Source organism: Nicotiana tomentosiformis, chromosome 2 (genome assembly GCF_000390325.3).
Source record: "Nicotiana tomentosiformis chromosome 2, ASM39032v3, whole genome shotgun sequence".
NCBI classification, from domain to species: domain Eukaryota; kingdom Viridiplantae; phylum Streptophyta; class Magnoliopsida; order Solanales; family Solanaceae; genus Nicotiana; species Nicotiana tomentosiformis.
The window spans coordinates 4108892-4128057 of NC_090813.1; the positions used below are offsets into that span (position 1 = coordinate 4108892).

Sequence of the window (19166 nt, forward strand, 5' to 3'; positions counted from 1 at the left end):
TAACACCTCAAACCAATACCCGTCAATCCAAAACTTGTGTTGCTTGATGAAAATCTCCCCTTGAAATTCTCCAAAATTGCCCCAACCAAGTGAAAAATGAGAGAAAATGGCCAAATCCCGCTTTTAAAAGAACACATCTGCCAAACGATCTCTCGCATCTACGGAACAGTAGTCGTTTCTGCGGAAACTTCCTTGCAGATGCGGCTTTCCCCAAGGCCAGCCTTTTTCGCTTCTGCGGCCAACCAACTGCAGGTGCACATCCGCTTATGTGGAAAACCTCTGCATCTGCGGACTCCCCAGCTCGAGCACCACTTTGCACTTGCGCGCCCATGACCGGACCTGCGGCTCCGCAGGTGCGCTACAACACTCGCACATGCGATCGACCAGCCCAGGCCACTTCCGCTTCTGCGCTCCTCCGTCCGCATCTGCGAGTTCGCAGGTACGGCATATTTGTCGCACCTGCGAATCCCATCCAACTCACTCCCCATCGCTTATGCGGTTCATGGGCCGCTTCTGCGGTCTCGCACCTTCAGCCATAACCTCGCAGGTGCGATCGCACCAGAAGCCTTAAGCTTCAGCAATTCTTCCATGTCCAAACTCGATCCGTTTTCAATCTGAAACTCACCTGAGGCCCCCGAGACCTTAACCAAACACACCCACGCGTCCCAAAACACATTATGAACTTAGTCGAAGCCTTAAACCACGTCAAACAACATCAAAATTATGAATCGCACCCCAATTCGAGCTTAATAAATTTTAGAACTTCAAACTTCTATATTCGACGTCGAAATCTATCAAATCAAGTCCGACTGACCTCAAATTTTGCACACAAGTCATAATTGATATTACAGACCTACTCCCACTTCCGAAATCGGAATCCGACCCCGATATCAAAAAGTCCACTCCCGGTCAAAACTCTCCAAAAATCATCCAATTTTCAACTTTTGCCAATTGACGCCGAAATGACCTACGGAACTCCAAATCAATATCCGGACACGCTCCTAAGACCAAAATCATCATACGAACCTGTTGGAACCTTCAAATCCTGATTACAAGGTCGTTTATTCCAAAAGTCGAACCTTAGTCAATCCTTCCAACTTAAAGCTTCCGAAATTAGAATTTTCTTTCCAAATCAACTCTGAACTTCCCGAAATTAAATTCCGACCACGCGTACAAGTCTTAGCACCTGAAGCGAAGCTACCCAAGGCCTCAAACTGCCAAATGACATAATGTAGTGCATTTAGTCGAACCCTTATTTTTTGAGATTATACCCAAACAATTTAACTTTGCTGTTACTTGCACCAAATGGAACAAGAGGGGTGGTCAGGGTGGTCGTAGCGATCCTACTGACAATTATCCTATTATCAAATCAGGGCATATTTTCATTGTTCGAAAAGTTTACCATTGAAGAATAAATTTTCTTTTTGAATCTCCCCAAGATGATGAACGAAAAACCAGTTACCATGAAGGCTACTCATTCGTGTACATGTACCCGTTTTGTCATGACCCAAAATCTACTAAAGGTCATGATGACGTCTAATACCGCCGTCAGGCAAACCAACGGTGATTGATCAACTTGTTTACTCAGTTTTATTACTTTGAAATAATAATTTCCATCAATTAAATAGTATAAAATAGAATTTACAGGGTAAATGATAATATTTACACGAACTACAATAATGAACAACCCGTAGGAACCCCCAAAACCCTGGTGTCACAAGTGTATGAGCATCAACTAGGAAATATAACAAATACAACATTTGTCTGGAATACAAATTAGACATTGACACTTACTAGTGGTCCAATAAGACATGTATAGCAAGAAGTAAATAAATATGGGATAGAGCAAATAAACGATATGAACTAATATAAATACGAGGTACAATCCTCCTCTGAACGGTAAACTCAAGCTCTCACTAAGCAGTTACCTCCTCAATCGGGGTATATATATAATGGACCCCACCAGATAGGTCGTCACAGTTCAAATTAGGAAAAGCTCACAGATACACTGGCTTTTTGTCAAATGTTACACACGATTTCATAAAAGTATTTTATAGAAATGTCGAGGCGTACGACCCGATCCTATCATAATGTGTGCACTGCCAAGGGTCGAACGACACGAACCATATATATATCTATTATATTGTCGAGGCGAACGACCCGATCCCGTTAGAATAGGAATATTTAATGGGTCCTTGACCCCACTCACGAATAGATGTGTGAGATATAAATTTTTAAGGAAAACCTTTCAAGGAAAACGCATAGCAGGGGAGAAATTAGTAAGAGGAGTACAATTATTCTGCGGCTGATCATGAAGCCCGTCAAATCTCTACAACAGTAAGTCTATCACTCTATGCAAGTCTAGTCTCAAGTCGTAACGTAAAATAAAGGAATTTAATAGACAAGGGACAACTCATATAGTACAGTTATAGCATGGCGGGAACCTAAGTCTACCCGGACATAATATGAATCTTGCTACGCATGAACTCTCGTCACCTCGTGCGTACTTAGCCCCGCAACAAGTAGCACATAACAGATACATAACCTAGGGGTAGTTTCCCCTTCACAGAGTTAGACATAAGACTTACCTCGCTCCGAAGTTCCATAGCCGGCTCCAACGCCACTCTAACACCTCAAATCGATGCTTGTCTCTCCAAAATTCAAATTAGTCAAACAAATGTGCAAATCTATAAATATATACCATATTACCCATAATTTAACAATTTATAATGATTCCCAACTTAGCTCAAAGGGCCAATTATATAAATATATAGTTTTTGAAAATAAACTATACCCATATCATTACGAACTCAATTATATACTTTAGTCCTAATTCCACTTTCAAAATCATGGTCAACAATAACAACAACCCAGTATAATCCCACTAGTGGGGTGTGGGGAGGGTAGTTTGTACGCAGAACTTACCCTTACCCTGGGGTAGAGAGGCTATTTCCGATAGACCCTCACCTTTTGGTTGGAAGTGGAGGGTACTCACCACTAGAGCAACCCACTCTTGTCGTGGTCAAAATCATGGTCAAAATCCAAAATTACCAAATTCTAGATTTTCTACCAAAATCCCACAATTTCTACTAGTTTTCATGTTTAAATCCTCATAGAATCCATATATTTAACTCACAATATGTGGGAATCACTTACCTTGACATAGATGATGAAAATCTTCCCTCCAAGAGCTCCAAAAATCGCCCAACCAAATAAAAATGTGAGAAAAATGGGCTAAGTCTCGGATTAAAAATACCCCACTGCCAACGACCTTCTATGGTCCATTAGCCGCTTCTGCTGCTCCGCACCTGCGGAAATCCATCGCAGGTGCGGCTCCAACTCAAACCAACAGTCCTCGCTTTTGTATCCCAAGTCCGAAATCATCATACGAACCTATTCGAACCTTCAAATCTCGATTCCGAGATCGTTTCCTAAAAGTTCAAACCTTAGTCAATTCTTCTAGCTTAAAGCTTCTGAATTTAGAATTTTCTATCCAAATTAACTCTGAACTTCTCGAAATTCAATTACGACCACGCGTACAAGTCATAATACCTGAAGTGAAGCTACTCAAGGCTTCAAATCGCCAAACGATGTGCTAGAGCTCAAAACGACCTGTCGGGTCATTACACGTTTACTCTCGGGTTCCAACTTGCAATTAACATGGTAATTGAAGAGTTCTGTCATTATTTTAATATCTGCTTAGCTCAAATAGGCACGATAGTTTGCAGAGTTATGACCTGCCTCCCTTTCTTATCGAATTAGATTTCGTTAAACTATACTCTTTGCCATCATCTTTATCTTTATTTCCCTAAGCTTTTATATGCCGAGATGTTTACTCTTTATGCTCGTAGTAAACGGGTAATTGTTGATCTCCCGAAGACGATCATGACCCGGGGGGGGGGGGGTGTGATATAGTAGATCCGTAGTTATTCCCACTCGAGAACTGATTGAGCCCGTTGATCTTTCGTTCCCTGAGAAGTGAAATTACGCTTGTAAGTTCCTTCTAACTTTTCTGGATTTCTTTTCTCCTGTTATGACTATAACAATTATACGTGTGTGTGATATATATATATATATATATATATATATATATATATATATATATATATATATATGTGTGTGTGTGTGTGTGTGTGTGTGTGTGTGTGTGTGTATGTGTGTGTGTGTGTGTAGTGCCACTATGAAAATAATTGGAGATAAGTAGAATAATCATAGTTTTGCCTTTTCGTGTACAATCATTCACTGTATTTTTGCGGGGTTTGGCTTTCAAGAATACCATCCTCGAGTTTCAGTTGATAGGCTCGTGGTTAATGAATCCCAGAAGCGCATTTTGAAGTTGGCTGCTATGAAGAGGATTATCAAAAAACAAATCTGACTCCAAGAAAGAAGACGAACCCGTTAGTCCTCTCAAGAAGAGGACTAAATCTAGCAAAAAGCAAGTGAGTCAGGAAGTGATCAGAGCAGTCCCCAAGTCAATCCCACTAAGACTCAACTTCGCCTTGTTAATGAGTTTGAGGAGGCCGCTTTTGTTGTCGTAGAAGATAAATTTGATGCACTGACTATGGAGTCGGTTGAAGCCTTGTTTGACGCTGGTTTTGGTGGTTCCGCTGATGAGGGCCATTTTTATGAAGTTCGACGTTTTATGCTTCCCCCTTCTTCTTTAACTCCGGAACCACTTCCCAATGTTTTTACTCTCCCTTGCTTATTTTCTTTGTTGTTTTCATCGTCGTTGATAAGTGATGAAAGCCATTTTTTTGTTTATTTTTGCAAAGGGAAGAGGATCAAATTTACCCATCTACTTTCGGATATTGTCTACATTTAATCTCCGTTATATTATTCGGACAAATTTATCCTTACCGTTATACTATCCGGCCAAATTTACACCTACCATCAGTAAACTCTTAAAAATTACCCCTCCGTACGTTAGGCAACCCCAAAATCTCCCAATTCCCTTTAGTTTACATCACTTGTTCTTCTTCTTGTTCCACTATTTTCAGAAATTACTATTGATGTGAATGCTAAAGGTACTAAACTATACAATTATTCATGGATATTTTTAATTACCATTGCACCCACTTCTATTCTTGCGATAATGGGTTTGGAATTGGTTAAAAAAAATTATAATTTTTCAACCATATACACACTGCAGAATTCAGTGGGTCTATTTGTTGTGTATTATATGCGATTGCTCATCATGTATGTACATGTATATTCAAGTATATTTTGTAATTGTCTTGTTAGTTTAGAGTTCGGTCGACTAACTGAAAAGTGCACAATGCGTAGGTATTTGATTAAAGCAAAGTTGAATTTGACAATGCAAAGTCTCCAAAAAACTTCAACTTCTATCGCTAGTACTTGCAAAATCTCCATGCCTTTGGTGCAACGAATTCATTAAAGATGAGGTGTTATAAATTTTTGAAATTTAGACAAGCTACCTAATTTTAGATTCTTCAATTTACTATACTTTGTTTACTAATCGCTGTATTATTTTAATATTTCTTTCTCTTATTTCTTTTTTTTTCAATTAAGAAAGTAGGTAAATGCCACCTATTTTAAAAATAGTGGATCAAGAAGAAGAATAAGTGACTTAACTATAATGATTTGGGAGATTTTGGGTCACCTGACGGACCGAGGGGTAATTTTTAAAATTTTATTGATGGTTGGGGTAAATTTAACTGAATAATATAACGGAGGTTAGATGTAAACAATATTCGAAAGTAAAGGGGTAAATTTGGTCCTTTTTATCAGAATTTTTTTCTTAAACTTTATCCAAAAATTGTTGTGATAATCTTTTGCAAGTAGTCGTCCAAAAATGTTTATATGTAAACATACAATGTTTGGTATAACATACAATTCTTTCAAAGTAAACTGTATTTTGTTTATAATTTTTTTTTAAGAAAACAAGTTGAAACATATTCAAAGGCAATGAGACTTCTCCATTTCAATAGTGACAAAAACTCTTTTTTCTTTTTTCAGATGAAAAATATTTTGATGTGTTTTTAATAATTCACATAATCAAACACTAGCAAATAATTTTCAACAATAATGTTTTTTTCAACTATACACAATACAATATACATCCTTACTTTACATTGTAGAACTAAATATTGCTCCAGCATTCAATATTTCAGGTCCAAGTACGAAGTAATTCTACCTACTGAACTTTCCAAGCAATAGTATTGGAAAAAATAACTATTCATCTAAACAAGAAAGAAAAAGAAACTTGAACAAAAGCAGAAGCAGATAGCTACTGCATCAGTTATAAATAATGTAAAGTCTGTACACACCCTTTAATTAACAAATAAATGATTGACAAAAGTGACCTCAATACATAATGAGTTAGAAAACCAAAGAATTGATCTGACTGCTGACTTTCAACTACAGTATAAGAGAGAACTCAAAATATATCACTCTTCAAACAGACATGACAAAGTGAAAAAAAAACCAAGAACACCAAAAGCTTGGTTCTGATAAAAGCAGACAGCAAAATGAAAGTACCAATCAAAGCAATATGTACCCATATATTGTGGATATCTTGGTTCTAGAAGAGATCAACTTTCTTTTTGTGGATATCTTGCTTCCATTTAGGCAACTTATAGAAAGCTTCTTTTGTCATTTCTAGTACAGACTCGAATTCCTCGTCAGAAAGATAAGCCTGAGAATCCATCAATAAAAATAAGAAAAAGGAACTGACTTTCATCAGAATGTAGGAATGTAAACAATACTTGAGCACAAACCTCTCTCCGTTTTAAATCAATCCCGGTGACAGGATTTTCAGATTTAGCCTTCAGTCGTTCATAACTAAATGTAGTTTGACTACTATCATTGCCAGTCTCATCCTGTTCTGGTTCTGGCTTCGGTCCCACGTCTTCCCCATCAGTCTCTGCAGGCTCAACTGTTTCGATCTCCTTGCGTTCTGGAACTTCTTTAGAATCTTCAATCTCAGCAGTAGAAACTTCATTCCCTGTTCGGCAGAAATAAGAAAAAAACGTTCATATATATCATACTTAACAAAGAATTTTGCTTTAAAGACAATTAAGTAATACTGGTCAGCTTAGAAGTTGAAATTTCTAACGACTCTATGCTAGCAATGGTTTCCCATCAATAATCTTTAACTGAAAGGTAAGAGTCATCAATTTCTTATGGTAACACTTTTTGATCAACAAATAAAGAACACGATGAAAACATACATCAATGCACAGTGGTGGCAAAATGGATAAAAAAAATAGTTATTCACCCATATTATCCATTAAAAAATGGGTTGAATAATGAACTTAATGAAAACGGGTCAAATATGGATAAAAACCATATTATCCACTTAGAAAATGGATAACCAAAGGATACTAATAACTTTTACAATTGTAAAGCCTCAAATTTGGGGTTCCTCAAGTTTGGGAGACTGAATTCTCCCAAAAGTGATCATATTTAATAAGTCATGGATTATAATATGGATATCCATATTATACGCCGGTTAACCCCCTTTTTATCCATATTAAATATGGGTCGGGTCGGATAATTTATCCGTTTTTGCATTACCCATTTTGACAGGCCCATATCCGACCTGCCCCGCCTGTTTGCCACCCCTGCTAGTGACATACCAATGGCTAAAGCTTAGAAATGTCTCTGAAATAAAACATAGAGTAGGAAGAACTTTTAAAGTACACAGAACATGTTTTGACACACTAATATAGGATTCACAGCATACGATCTGATAGGTAAGCGACGGATCTGGAAATAACAGTACAATAGAAGCACAAGAAAGATTTTTATACCAGGGGCAATAGCATCTACTGATGAAGTTCTACTTAATCGGAGAGGAGAGCCGCCCTCAGGTGGCTGCTTCTTTTCGGCACTAAGAGCAGAAGATAAAGCAGCTATTGCAGCTGCTCTTTGTGAACCCGGACTTTTCCCTGCAGACCTTGGCGCAGAACTGGATTTTGCTGGAGATGATGAAATAAATGCAGAGTTCAAAGCAGCCAAAGCTGAAGCTCTTTGGGTTGCTCCACCTTGATTTGTCCCATTGAACCTTTGCTGATTCTGAAATATAGAGCAAAAGATCTTCTATAAAATGCATGGAAGCTTGGACAGATAATATACAGAATCAACTTTTCCACAACTAATAACCATGATAGTACAGTTCTAACAATATCGTAAAGAGAACCAGTGACAGAAATATGAAGCTTTGGGAACTAGGAATACCAACTGAAAATGTAACTAACTTTGTTGAATATGGTTCTAGTATGGGCAGCTTAAGTTGGAGGAAAGCATGATAAAATGATGATATGTTGGTCTCCGAAAGAAATATTAATTAGAGTTTGTGATTCCTGAAACTCAGATGATTTGAAATGTCTATAATGGAAAATATTTGCACAGAAGCACAAAGAAATTATGTGGAAATACATCTTGCTTTCATGAAATCTAGTTACCTCTGAAGCATGACCGACCCCAAAGAGTAGCATAACCTTCTTTTGGAACGAGTTTCCATGTGCCTGATTAAATAGGTATGTTGAATAACGTATGTCAGAATCCTTTACCAGAACTAGAAAACATTGCAACATATTTGATGAGACAAAAAATGGATGTCCGCTAGCAATCGAGAAGTTGAGGACCAAAGAGAAGTCGGTTGACCTAACTACACGTTAAATTTGGAAAGAGATGGTTCTCTATATTATCTCACATACCCGCACAAATTGGATTTTCCCTTTAATACCATACCACAATAACTATTTCAGTCCCAAACAAGTTGAGACATTTAAAACTATACTGCTATTGCAAATTTCTTCCTACCTTTCTATAACAAAATCCTTTTGCATATGACAAGTTTATGTCTTTTCTTAGTCCCAGTATATCAATAGAAATTTACTGCATACACCAAGTATCTTTTACTGGCTTGTGTCTATGGTTATTAGTTTAGGGACTTTCTCTTTCACAATTACAATATTTTGCTTATTACAAGCTTGGCTAGTTCTGTGGCAGTTTATGCTATGCACTAGCTCGTGTACCATCTATAGCACCCTAGGAAAATTCCATATCGGGAAAAAACACATGGGAGAGATGCTGAGTACATAAAGAAATAAGCCTTAGATCCTAGTGACGCATTCTAAAGTTGGGCGAGCTAAAGCTTAGGCCCAAAGCGGACGAGATCACTAGTGGACTGGGCTGGTGCATATGATATCAGATCCCCCGTGCAATATTGGGTGATGGTGGGATAAACCTCAGCTCTCAATTGAGTTTAGGCAAATCCCATATCGGTAAAATACAGGAGTGTCTGGGTATATAAAGAAAAAAGCCTTAAAACCTAGTGATGATTGTTGAAGCCACACAAGCTTAGGCCCAAAGTGGAGAATATCACTAGCGGGCTGAGTTGTTACACCATTTTCCAAGTTCCATCCCCCTTCCAAAGTTTATAAAAAGCTTAAAAGATGATCGATGCAATGGTTTCATGTTGATAAATGGACCTTGGGCCTAACTCAACCATAAAAGCTACCTCGTGAGGTGAGGATTGCTCAAGACCACATAAAGAGACCTTCCCATCCCTTAGTGGCTGATGTTATTCAAATAGTGTCATGAATGTCAATTCAAACTTTATATAATAAAGTTCTGGAACAGGATGACCAAAAGAGAGGTGTAGTCACTTACGATAGCTTTAGCAGGATCCCAGGAGAAAAATGTTGTAAAGAAGCAAGGCTCATTTCCTTCCATGACTTTATACAGTGGAACATTAGGAGACAACCCTTCTAAGGATGCAGCCATCTCGATGTATTTCTGCGGGACTTCAATGGTTAGTGAAGCATAATTAAGAACAGAAACGCACTTATCAAATGCTTATGATACAGTGTATTACCTGTCCAACTTCAAAAGAACTTTGCTTTTCTTTGGGATCCGATGACTGACCAACCCAAACAAACACTTCGGCATGTGTATCAAGTAATAAAACATCCTCAGTCAATAAATCATCTTGAGAGAAGTTGTAGATTTCTTCAATCTATCAAATGATTAAAGCAAAAATTAAACCAGATATACGAGCACTTCATGTATTAAAAAGCTTAATTTTGTACTCTAGGACCTTACCTCAAACTTTCCTGGATATCCACATGTTTGCATGAAAATCAATAGAAAAGATAGTTAGCATAGAACACTTCTAATTAACCAAAAGAAAAAAAAAAAGAAAAAAAAAAGGAGATATCTAACAAAGTTAAAACACACACACACTTTCTTATTTGCAATCAAGAATCTGATGAAATTAAGAGATCAGGGAGCACCTTTATTAAATGAATAAGCAAACAAGTGGGGATCTCTGGCGACCTCTGAAGCTACTTTCTTGCTGGTGTAACTTTGTTTTCCTCCAAGAGCAAACCAGAAAGTTGAGCTCTCTGTTCCTTCTTTAGCGTGTTTCACAGTTACTCCTGGCTGAGTTGAAGAAAACCAATAGCAATCAGACAAACGCAGAATAAACTAGGACATATAGGAATATAGGATACACTTAGCTAACGCGGACAAACAGGACATACGTCAGCTGGAGAGGCGTTCGTGCAATCACTTCAAACTTTTACCACTGTTTATTTGGAAAAAGTTCAGTATAATGGGTACTATGTTTGATTGCCGCGCTGGCTATATAAGTGGAGGTTGTATTTAAAGGATTTGGGTCACTGAAGGACTTGTATCACAAGTTCACACCCTGGTGACTATAATTTGATCGAACTAGGTTCTTAAAAATTTTAATGTGTTTTCTTCAGTGTATTTTAAGGAAATCACATTTCACATACACAGCAACATCTCATCACGTCTGAAAACAAGGTTTTCATCAAAAAAGAAGATTGCATCCTCATCAGGCACCAACAGAGATAAAAACGCAAATCCCATGTACAACTGCATAGCCAGATTTTCCAAAACACATAACAAGGGAAGCTAGATCTTGACAATGGAAATATCACCATTAGGCCATTAGAGCACTTCCCTTAAAACAATTACTATCTATATAACAATTCCTAACAATTCTCGTCAAGGAATGATAAATGGGACACCCTTTCCATTCAGGGTAGGTAACCATCTTGTATATGAGTACTTAAATGATCAGGCCCTTCTAATTTGAAAAGAACAACGAAGAAACACATTTTAATTACTATCCATGTCGCAAATTCTTAACGATTTTCGTCAAGGAAGGATAAAATGATCCAATTTTTCCATTTAGAGTAGGTTATTACCTTGTATAGCAGAACTTAAAAGATCAGGCCCTTCTAAGTTGAAAGAACAATTAAAAAGAAAGCACGTTCTCAAATTCAAGAAAAGTTCTCACCTTCAAGAATTCTGCAACTTTTGCTGCTAATTGCTGCTGCTCATAGGTACTCTGATTTCCATGCCAACTAAATACTGAAGAGCCAGATTGCAGAAGAAAACACTCATTAGAGTTCAGTGAAGTTGCCACCTGACAGAGTTTAGAAACAAAAAGATAAAATTAGTAATCCAGTTTTTAAATTTACTATCATAAGTTCACAGTAGAGTTCGTTATAACTTGTTGTCCTAATTACTGTTGCAAGTTTAAGTTGGTAAGCATTAGAAAACAGAGTCATACACTAAGCCAATCAAGTTGCATGGACAACAAGACATGCCTCTCCAGTCTCTGTCGTTAATAACAACACATTAAATTTGAATTTGAGGACACTTGATCTCCTATTGCCTGATTGAGTACTTAGTTGAGCCTTATTCTGCATACCTTGTGTAGATTGTAAGTTTAACTACTCAAGTATTTTGCACATACTAATCAGAACACTGTTATAGTTTTGTTCTTTTCAGAAGAAGTGGGAATGCGCACAGTTGCCTTATGCACCTCTTGATGCAAGAAATCTAGAGGCGGGTTATGGGCTTCTGAAAATAGGCTATGACTTGAAGAGAGGCTCTAATATACAACTAATGCATGTAACAAAGAAGAACTGACCACAACAGTAAATAGGGAAACACATACCCTAGATATAAAGAATGACCTTATCAGCCCGACTACTAAAATAAAATTTATTACATAGTAACCCAAAACCAGAAGAATCTAAAAGGGTTAGTAAGCATACAGCATCAACTTGAACTGCTTTGTTGTTATGCACAGAAGTTCCAGATAATCGAATCAGTGCCACAGAATCAGCAGTGTAAGTTTCATCATTCAGGCCCTTGTCTGCAATATAACTTTTATAACCAGAGCTTAATCCACCCTGAGAAATGATAGAAATTCATTATGGTTTATTAAATATGATAAATTACATCCTACAGCAGTAGCCTGCATTACAATGAATAAGCGGTACCTTAAGGACCAACATGGGCTGGAAGATTGCAACAAATTGTGGCGGTTCTTTCCCTTGATATACGCGACCCTGGATAATGTTACAGGTCATACTAAAACCTCTTACACTTTTCTAGTAAGAAAAGAAGAGTTGTCAAGAAGTAATACCAGCACCGGTCTCGCTTTAAGTGAATTGCACATTGTACTGGCCAATTTAGCAGCCATGTTTTGGTCCTCCTGAATCCACAACATACAATGGACTGGATAAAGTCTTCAAGTTTATCATATACATGAAATAAAGAAGAAAAAACTACAATGTGGAAATAAATAGTCCATCAATCCCAAATTCACTTTCTTTTCAGTCCCTTCTGCTTTACTTTTCTGCTTTAGCTAAAAGGAAAAGTTCACCAAACTCCAACAATTCAAACTAACATAAAGAACTACTATAGCTCTATATTACTTTTTGTGGTACCTGACATTCTTAAGACATAATACCTTAAATTTATGCATTTCAATTTTCAACTATTATATTAGACATTTCTACAAATTTTCTTCTCTAAATCTCTGTGCTTGTCAGATGAGGCATATTCATAGCAAGTTTAAATCTATGAAGCTAATTCACAAAAGATGAAATTCTTATATGATGGCATTACATTTTCACTTCTGTTTCCTTTCTCAACCTTTTTCGAGTCTACAACAAGGAGTAGGGAAGAAAGATTTTACAAGGTCATCCAAACAGATCCAATTCAATTACATGAAAATAACAAGACTGTGGACCTTTGTTTCTTATCTCTATTTATGAGCATACCATTTTTAGATATAATTAATAACATTTGATGAAGTTTCATCCTTATGTCTAAAATGGCATGTCAATTGATGTACTAATAATAGGAAAAGATGTGTAGACCCTTATAGTGCAGTGACAATATACATTACCTCAACGCTATCCTTTCCAATCCACCAGCATAGATAATAATCTTCTTTCCTGTCATTACAATGGTATGTGTAAAGAACTATATAGCAATCTCCACTGTAAAATTTACCAATATCATCTCCGGGCACAGGGGTCTTTGCACTGCCATTGATGCGCCAGACCTAGTAAAATCATACACTTTTAGCGAAGACCAAGCAAGCAATATCAAAGGACGAGTTATAATCAAAGGGATATCATAATGATGATCAGACCTCTATTTTTCCACCCCCTTCAAGCAACGGGGGGACTTCCTCATTTTCAGGAGCATTTTTGCTAGCACCTTTAACACCAACACCTTGTTGCTTCAGCAAAGCTGTATAAATGCGACAATGTCAAATAAAACTACTTCCAACGAACAAATATCAATTCTACAAGTTTCAAACTAGTCTACCTGCTACTTTTCCTCTTCCCTCCTCAGCGGCTGGTGCAGACCCTGAAGGCCAAGAGTCAAAGTTGGACTTGAATGAATGTGTTTCATAGCCTTGAATAAGTCGGGTTACATGTGTTGACTTTGGTCTATTTTGACTGGTAAGGTACTCCTGTTGATATGTTTAGTTATTCAGTTATGAGAAATTTTACCATAAAGAAAAATCTGGAGTTAAAAGCTATTATTCTACCTCAGCAGCTTGAATGGCAGCTTTCCTCTCTTCCAGTTGAGTTACACGTCCAACCCAAATAAATACCTCAGCACCACAATCCAAAAGATAGCATTTATTGTTTTCTAAGCTGGATTTTGATAGTTCACTATCCATGGGACTGACTTGACCATCATTTATGCTACAAAAAGAGGAAAAAATTCAACTTTAGCACCAACACCAGCAAAGGTTGATTTAAAAGTTCAATGATGAGAAAGTAGCAAGCACTGGGGATGCAATAAACGTAGATATGCAAAATATTATAAAAATTAACTAGACCAATTCAAGTATAAAGATCCTTTTTAGTGGAAAGAAGTACTATCCAGCAGTAAAAGGTTAGCCAAGGAAGTTTTGAATACTTTGTATTAAGTGTCATAAGCTTGAGACCATAACATTACCACTATAATTACTGGCAATAAACATGGACTTTACATAATTCATTCATATCCATCTGATGGAATAATATAAATTGGCTTAACTTGATGGACTAATGGTTACGTAACTACCTTAAACAGTAAAGACAAGTATAGGACAGCAGAATTCGATGATACCTATAAAGTTTCGCAGGTGTCTTCTCGGGCACAATATCATCTTCACTAGAAACCTTTTTGCCAATTGGAGCAAAGCCACCAAAGAGCACCCAGAATGATCCCGAATCCGACTCAGCTTGTAAGTTCCCATCATCTGGGGGTATGCAATAGATATAAGGAGCAGTCCCACATGAACACCATAGAATATTAACAAAGTAAAGAAAACGTTTGAAGATCTTCATTACGTTCGAAACATGACATATATCAAAAACAGATACATATGATCTCTGTCGAAATCATATAACTTTGTAGGTGATGACATAAATTCAAATAGAACTTTCCCTCGAATTTGATAAGCTATTTTGTCCCTTATTCTAGTTGATTGAATCATTTGAAGCTTCATAATTTACAGATCCATATCATGTAGACACACTAAAGTTTATGCATAACATTTAGGATTACTTACTCTAAATGTCCTGCTTTAACTTTGACAGTTAAATTTACCAAACTTTAGAATGAAATTTGACCCATAATTTCTAAATACAAAAAATTCATGGTAGGACGTATACAATATTATAGAAATTTGCCAAATAGACATGTTTTAGTTGCAAAAAAACAAATAGACTAAGAATTATTTGAAGGCTAGAAAAAGGAGTTTCAACAACAAACTCAAACTAGGACTATTAACCTGGGACCGAAGGAGTATGAAAAATATGTATTACTTGCTCACTTTCTTATCTTTAAATTTTTCAAGGCTTGTACTTAGTACTTACCAACAATTGCAACATCACACGTTCCCTCGTGATACTTGTCCTTCAAGAACGGAATAACTTCTAGTGCTTTGGCCCTCTCCTGGATGTTAGAATTTGCACCATTGAACTGATATATCTTGTCCTTTGAGTCCAGAATGAACACATCATCATGATTTAAAGAGGACCGGGAAAATGGGACCTGATACAAATCTCAGCTTAAATATGTGATCTTCAACCACAATTGAATTAGATTAAATATTCTAAACAAGCTCATGCAGTAAGTTTTGTATGCTTCTGTACCTGCTTCATCCTGACAACGCGTTTACCCTTGCAGATATACAACCTAGTTTCAAATTCTTCCTCTTCTGGTTTCTTGAATCCAGATGCAATACCACCTTCCAATGGTATAATGCATGGCTTAAAGTATGATAAAAATTTGTCAGATTCATGACCTTGGATTTCCCTATGCTGTACTGCTCGCCCTCCAAGAATCGCATCAAGCTCAACAGTTTTGATAGCTGCAGTTCCAGCTTCATCCTGACATAGCATCCAAATTTTAAAAATGGCAAAAACATATAAATCTGGTTAAATAGCTGCCAAGAGTGAAGATTGATTTCACACCTGACTAGTATCCTTTCCAAGCCAGAAGTGTATATCATACATATAAGAACCTCCCTTACCTGAAGTTGTCTGCAATTATAAATGAACATGCGATAGGAGTAGGAATATTAGACATGAATGAAACTTTTCTCCCTAGGTAAAGGAGGTACATGCAAAGCCAAAGATTTTTGCATCTATGCACCTGCAAGATGACGTAAGAATCACCCGAGTAGAATTTACCATATTCAGACTTCTGCAATGGAACTGGTTGGAAATCCTCAATTCTCCAAATTTCGGTCCCTCTAGATAGAGTTAAGCTCAACTCTAAAGTCTGGAAAGTTCTTATAGGCCACATTTGGCAGTAAAACAATTAACATAACTCTCAAGTTTAAAAAGTTCTCGCAGCTATATTTGGCAGTGGAAATAATGAACATAAAAGGTCCAGAACATTTACGGAAAAGCTCAGTGTACCCTTTATTTATTTTTGCTTTTTATAGGTCTTCAGCCTACCCTCCATAAAGGCAGGGTGCTGAGAAAATCCCAACAGTGTTTCAAAACTGATCAATACTCAATTCAAACTTACTTCCATGTAATCAATCAAGAACCAGATTTTTGCAGCAAAGGATACATTCTCTGACCCGCACCCTGAAATGCAGGTTCTAAGGCTTTAATAGAGTTAGACATGATGCAAAATCTTTCCTGTTACAGCTTCTTTTGAGGAAGAAAAAGAAATTAGATTGTTGAAGCTCCTAACTTCAGCTATGCCGATATTCTGAACACCAACTGCACAGCCAAAATGGACATGAGAAAGAGTAGCTTTAGGTACAGAAAAACACTTCATTACCATCCCAGCAACAAATTCAGGACTTCACTAAATAGCCAGCACAACAAACATCATCTTCATGTGTGTGTGCGTGTGTATACAGAAGTGAATCTTCACTATAGGAAACATCTGAAGCCATAATATAGTTCCAGTTCCCAACTTGTCGTCGTAAAACTTATTCTTGAAGGTACCAATTGTCGGACCCACTAATTTAATCAAAATCTTCATATGTTAGCCTCAATCACAGTCAACAGCAACACTAACAAGTAACAACAACAGAGTCTCAATCCTAACTAGTTCGAGTGGATAATCAATATCCACTTTGCTCCACTTGGTCCTGTTTCATATCAATACTCGATATGTTATCTTTAGAAACAAATTAGGGGCACTTTAACACTAGAAGTTCCCTACATTTTCTACTAATATACAACTCTCTAAGCACGCTAAAATAATTTCTGAAAAGTACTAGACCTAATACAACTTACCAATCTGACTAAACTTTAATCAAAGTACTTTTTGTAGCATAACTGGATTTTTAGAGATAGTGTGCTTTTTCAGACAAGTTTCTTCACATGATTATAGGTATACTTTATCCCTTTTTAATACTTCCAATCATCATAATGTCACACTTATTGAGTGGTACATTTGGAATTCTACGTAGAACATGGTCAAACCATCTCATGCGACCTTATCTCTTTTTATCCTCATGTATATTACTTGTACCTTCCATCAACTATTACATTTCTGATCTTGTCTAATCTTGTACCTTACTTTCAAGAGCGCTTCTCGAAGTTCGAGCTTTTACTTGACCCATCACATTCAACAGTAGCCTATAAAAATTGATACTTTCAATTAGTCCACCAATAAATGCAGGTAGGGGGAGCATGAGTCACGGGCCAACTCATTGCGTCCACTATTGAATAAGCCTAGCCTGGTAGGAGAAAGAGATCCCCTTTAAAAAAGATGCATGACCCTGAAACCTATCTAGGAATTTGGTTGTCTTTATTGTTCTGCAATCTGATATATTCATTGTCATCATTCCATCCAAATTCCAATAAATTCAGTCCAATGTAGGTCATTTAAGCAATCAAGTTCTTTCATTCTTCAGAATGTCATTTATACTGCAGATATGGATTTATCTGCTCCTCAGCCAGTCTAGAAAAGCCAGACAAGTTTCCAAGAATATGGCTCTCAGATTCCTAACCTTTAGTTGCTACGCTATGTTTTGGGTGTGTACATGTGCAATAAATGGCATCGGCAAAGCTTTATTTTTCTCCTCCCCTCCTCCCAACAAGCAAGGCAAGAAACTTGTTATATCAGTAATATTTGCATCTAAACTAATCTGCATTAGAACTCAAAGTTAGGAAAACCATATTTTTCTTACCCTAAAATGCACCCCCAACAACTAATGATCTATTGTGAGATTACCTAATAACTAATGTTGCTCAAACTCTCCAAAAAAATAAATGCCGCATTCGTGTCGGATCCTCCAAAATGTACTACTTTTGGAGGATCCGATTCAAGCATAGCTAATAACCACAGCTGCATGGAACATTTAGCTAATAAAACATCCTACTTCCAGAATTAGACTCTAAAACCACAAGAAAACCTCAAAACCAGCATTAAAAGTCAATAACCAATTTCAAAAGATAGACAGACCAAACATATTCTTCATATCAAATGATAATTGCTTAATCAATCAATACATAAACTTAGAGTAATGAAGAAACCACATCATTACTCATTAGATTAACATAAACAAGACCAACATTAACCAATTAAACAACAAAAAACCAAATCAAAACAACAAACTCTAAACAAAAAATTATATTAAAATGTAGTTATCAAATAGAATCCAATAAACAAGAGATCAACCAGAATTAATCAAAATACGGAAGAGTCAAACGCACCTCAGGAGATCTTTGTGAACGTGTTGATAGAGAGAGAATAAAGAAAAGGGTACAACAGAAAAGAGAAGACGAGCTGGCAAATATAAAAGACAGAGAGAGAGAGAAAGAAAGGAAAAAGGGAGGGAATAATAATTGCAGTTAATGGGCTGCAATTTTTTTTTTCCTTCTCTTTCTCTCTCTCTGTCTGTAACTTTTTGAAGCTTTTGAGATTTGATTGCAGAAAATCTGATAATTCTTTTGCAGACAGAATATGCGGAAATGAAGAAAGGCAAAGGCGTAATATACTTTCACAGAGAGATAGAAAGAAAAGGTGTTGAATGATGATGATGGCGTTGAGGAGAGAGATGAAAAAGATTTTACTCTCTACACTTTCTAAATCTAGACAAAGATCAGGTGACAATGGCAACGGCCCTGTTGGTTTTTCTGGTTTACCGTTTGACTTGTTGGATTTTCTTGTACTTTTCAGGAATAGTTATACATTAAAACCTTTCTGTAACAAACCCCTACATTTGTTCCGAATAATTTTTAGTTGTTCCATCTAAACGCTATTATAAAGAACATATATTATTATAGCAAAGTGTTATTATTATATAGAGATGCTGTTATAAAAAAAGATCTAATCGTATTCCTTTGTTCGCCAATCATATGGGTAATTTTAAGAAGGCTTAAAGCTCT

The 19166-nt window shown here is 36.8% G+C and overlaps 1 protein-coding gene and 1 long non-coding RNA gene across 2 annotated transcripts; one reads left to right on the forward strand and one right to left on the reverse strand.

Annotated features, from left to right (window-relative positions):
* The first annotated feature begins 3734 nt into the window (after positions 1-3734).
* Positions 3735-4862, forward strand: LOC138904214 (uncharacterized). Its single transcript, XR_011413405.1, has 2 exons — positions 3735-3992; positions 4272-4862. It is a non-coding gene; the product is annotated as an uncharacterized lncRNA (long non-coding RNA).
* A 1361-nt stretch (positions 4863-6223) lies between these two features.
* On the reverse strand, positions 6224-18930 carry LOC104115577 (villin-2). The gene is made up of 23 exons (XM_009626245.4): positions 18492-18930; positions 16387-16541; positions 15961-16060; positions 15780-15848; positions 15459-15695; positions 15180-15357; positions 14428-14560; positions 13859-14018; positions 13633-13780; positions 13454-13554; positions 13205-13363; positions 12437-12505; positions 12291-12359; positions 12063-12200; positions 11297-11425; positions 10263-10410; positions 10072-10082; positions 9845-9985; positions 9640-9765; positions 8427-8489; positions 7773-8037; positions 6738-6964; positions 6224-6655 (listed from the first exon to the last, which is right to left on the reverse strand). The coding sequence occupies exons 2-23, from the start codon at positions 16440-16442 to the stop codon at positions 6542-6544; spliced, it is 2841 nt and encodes a 946-aa protein (XP_009624540.1). The 5' UTR covers positions 16443-16541; positions 18492-18930; the 3' UTR covers positions 6224-6541.
* Between the last annotated feature and the right edge of the window lie 236 nt (positions 18931-19166).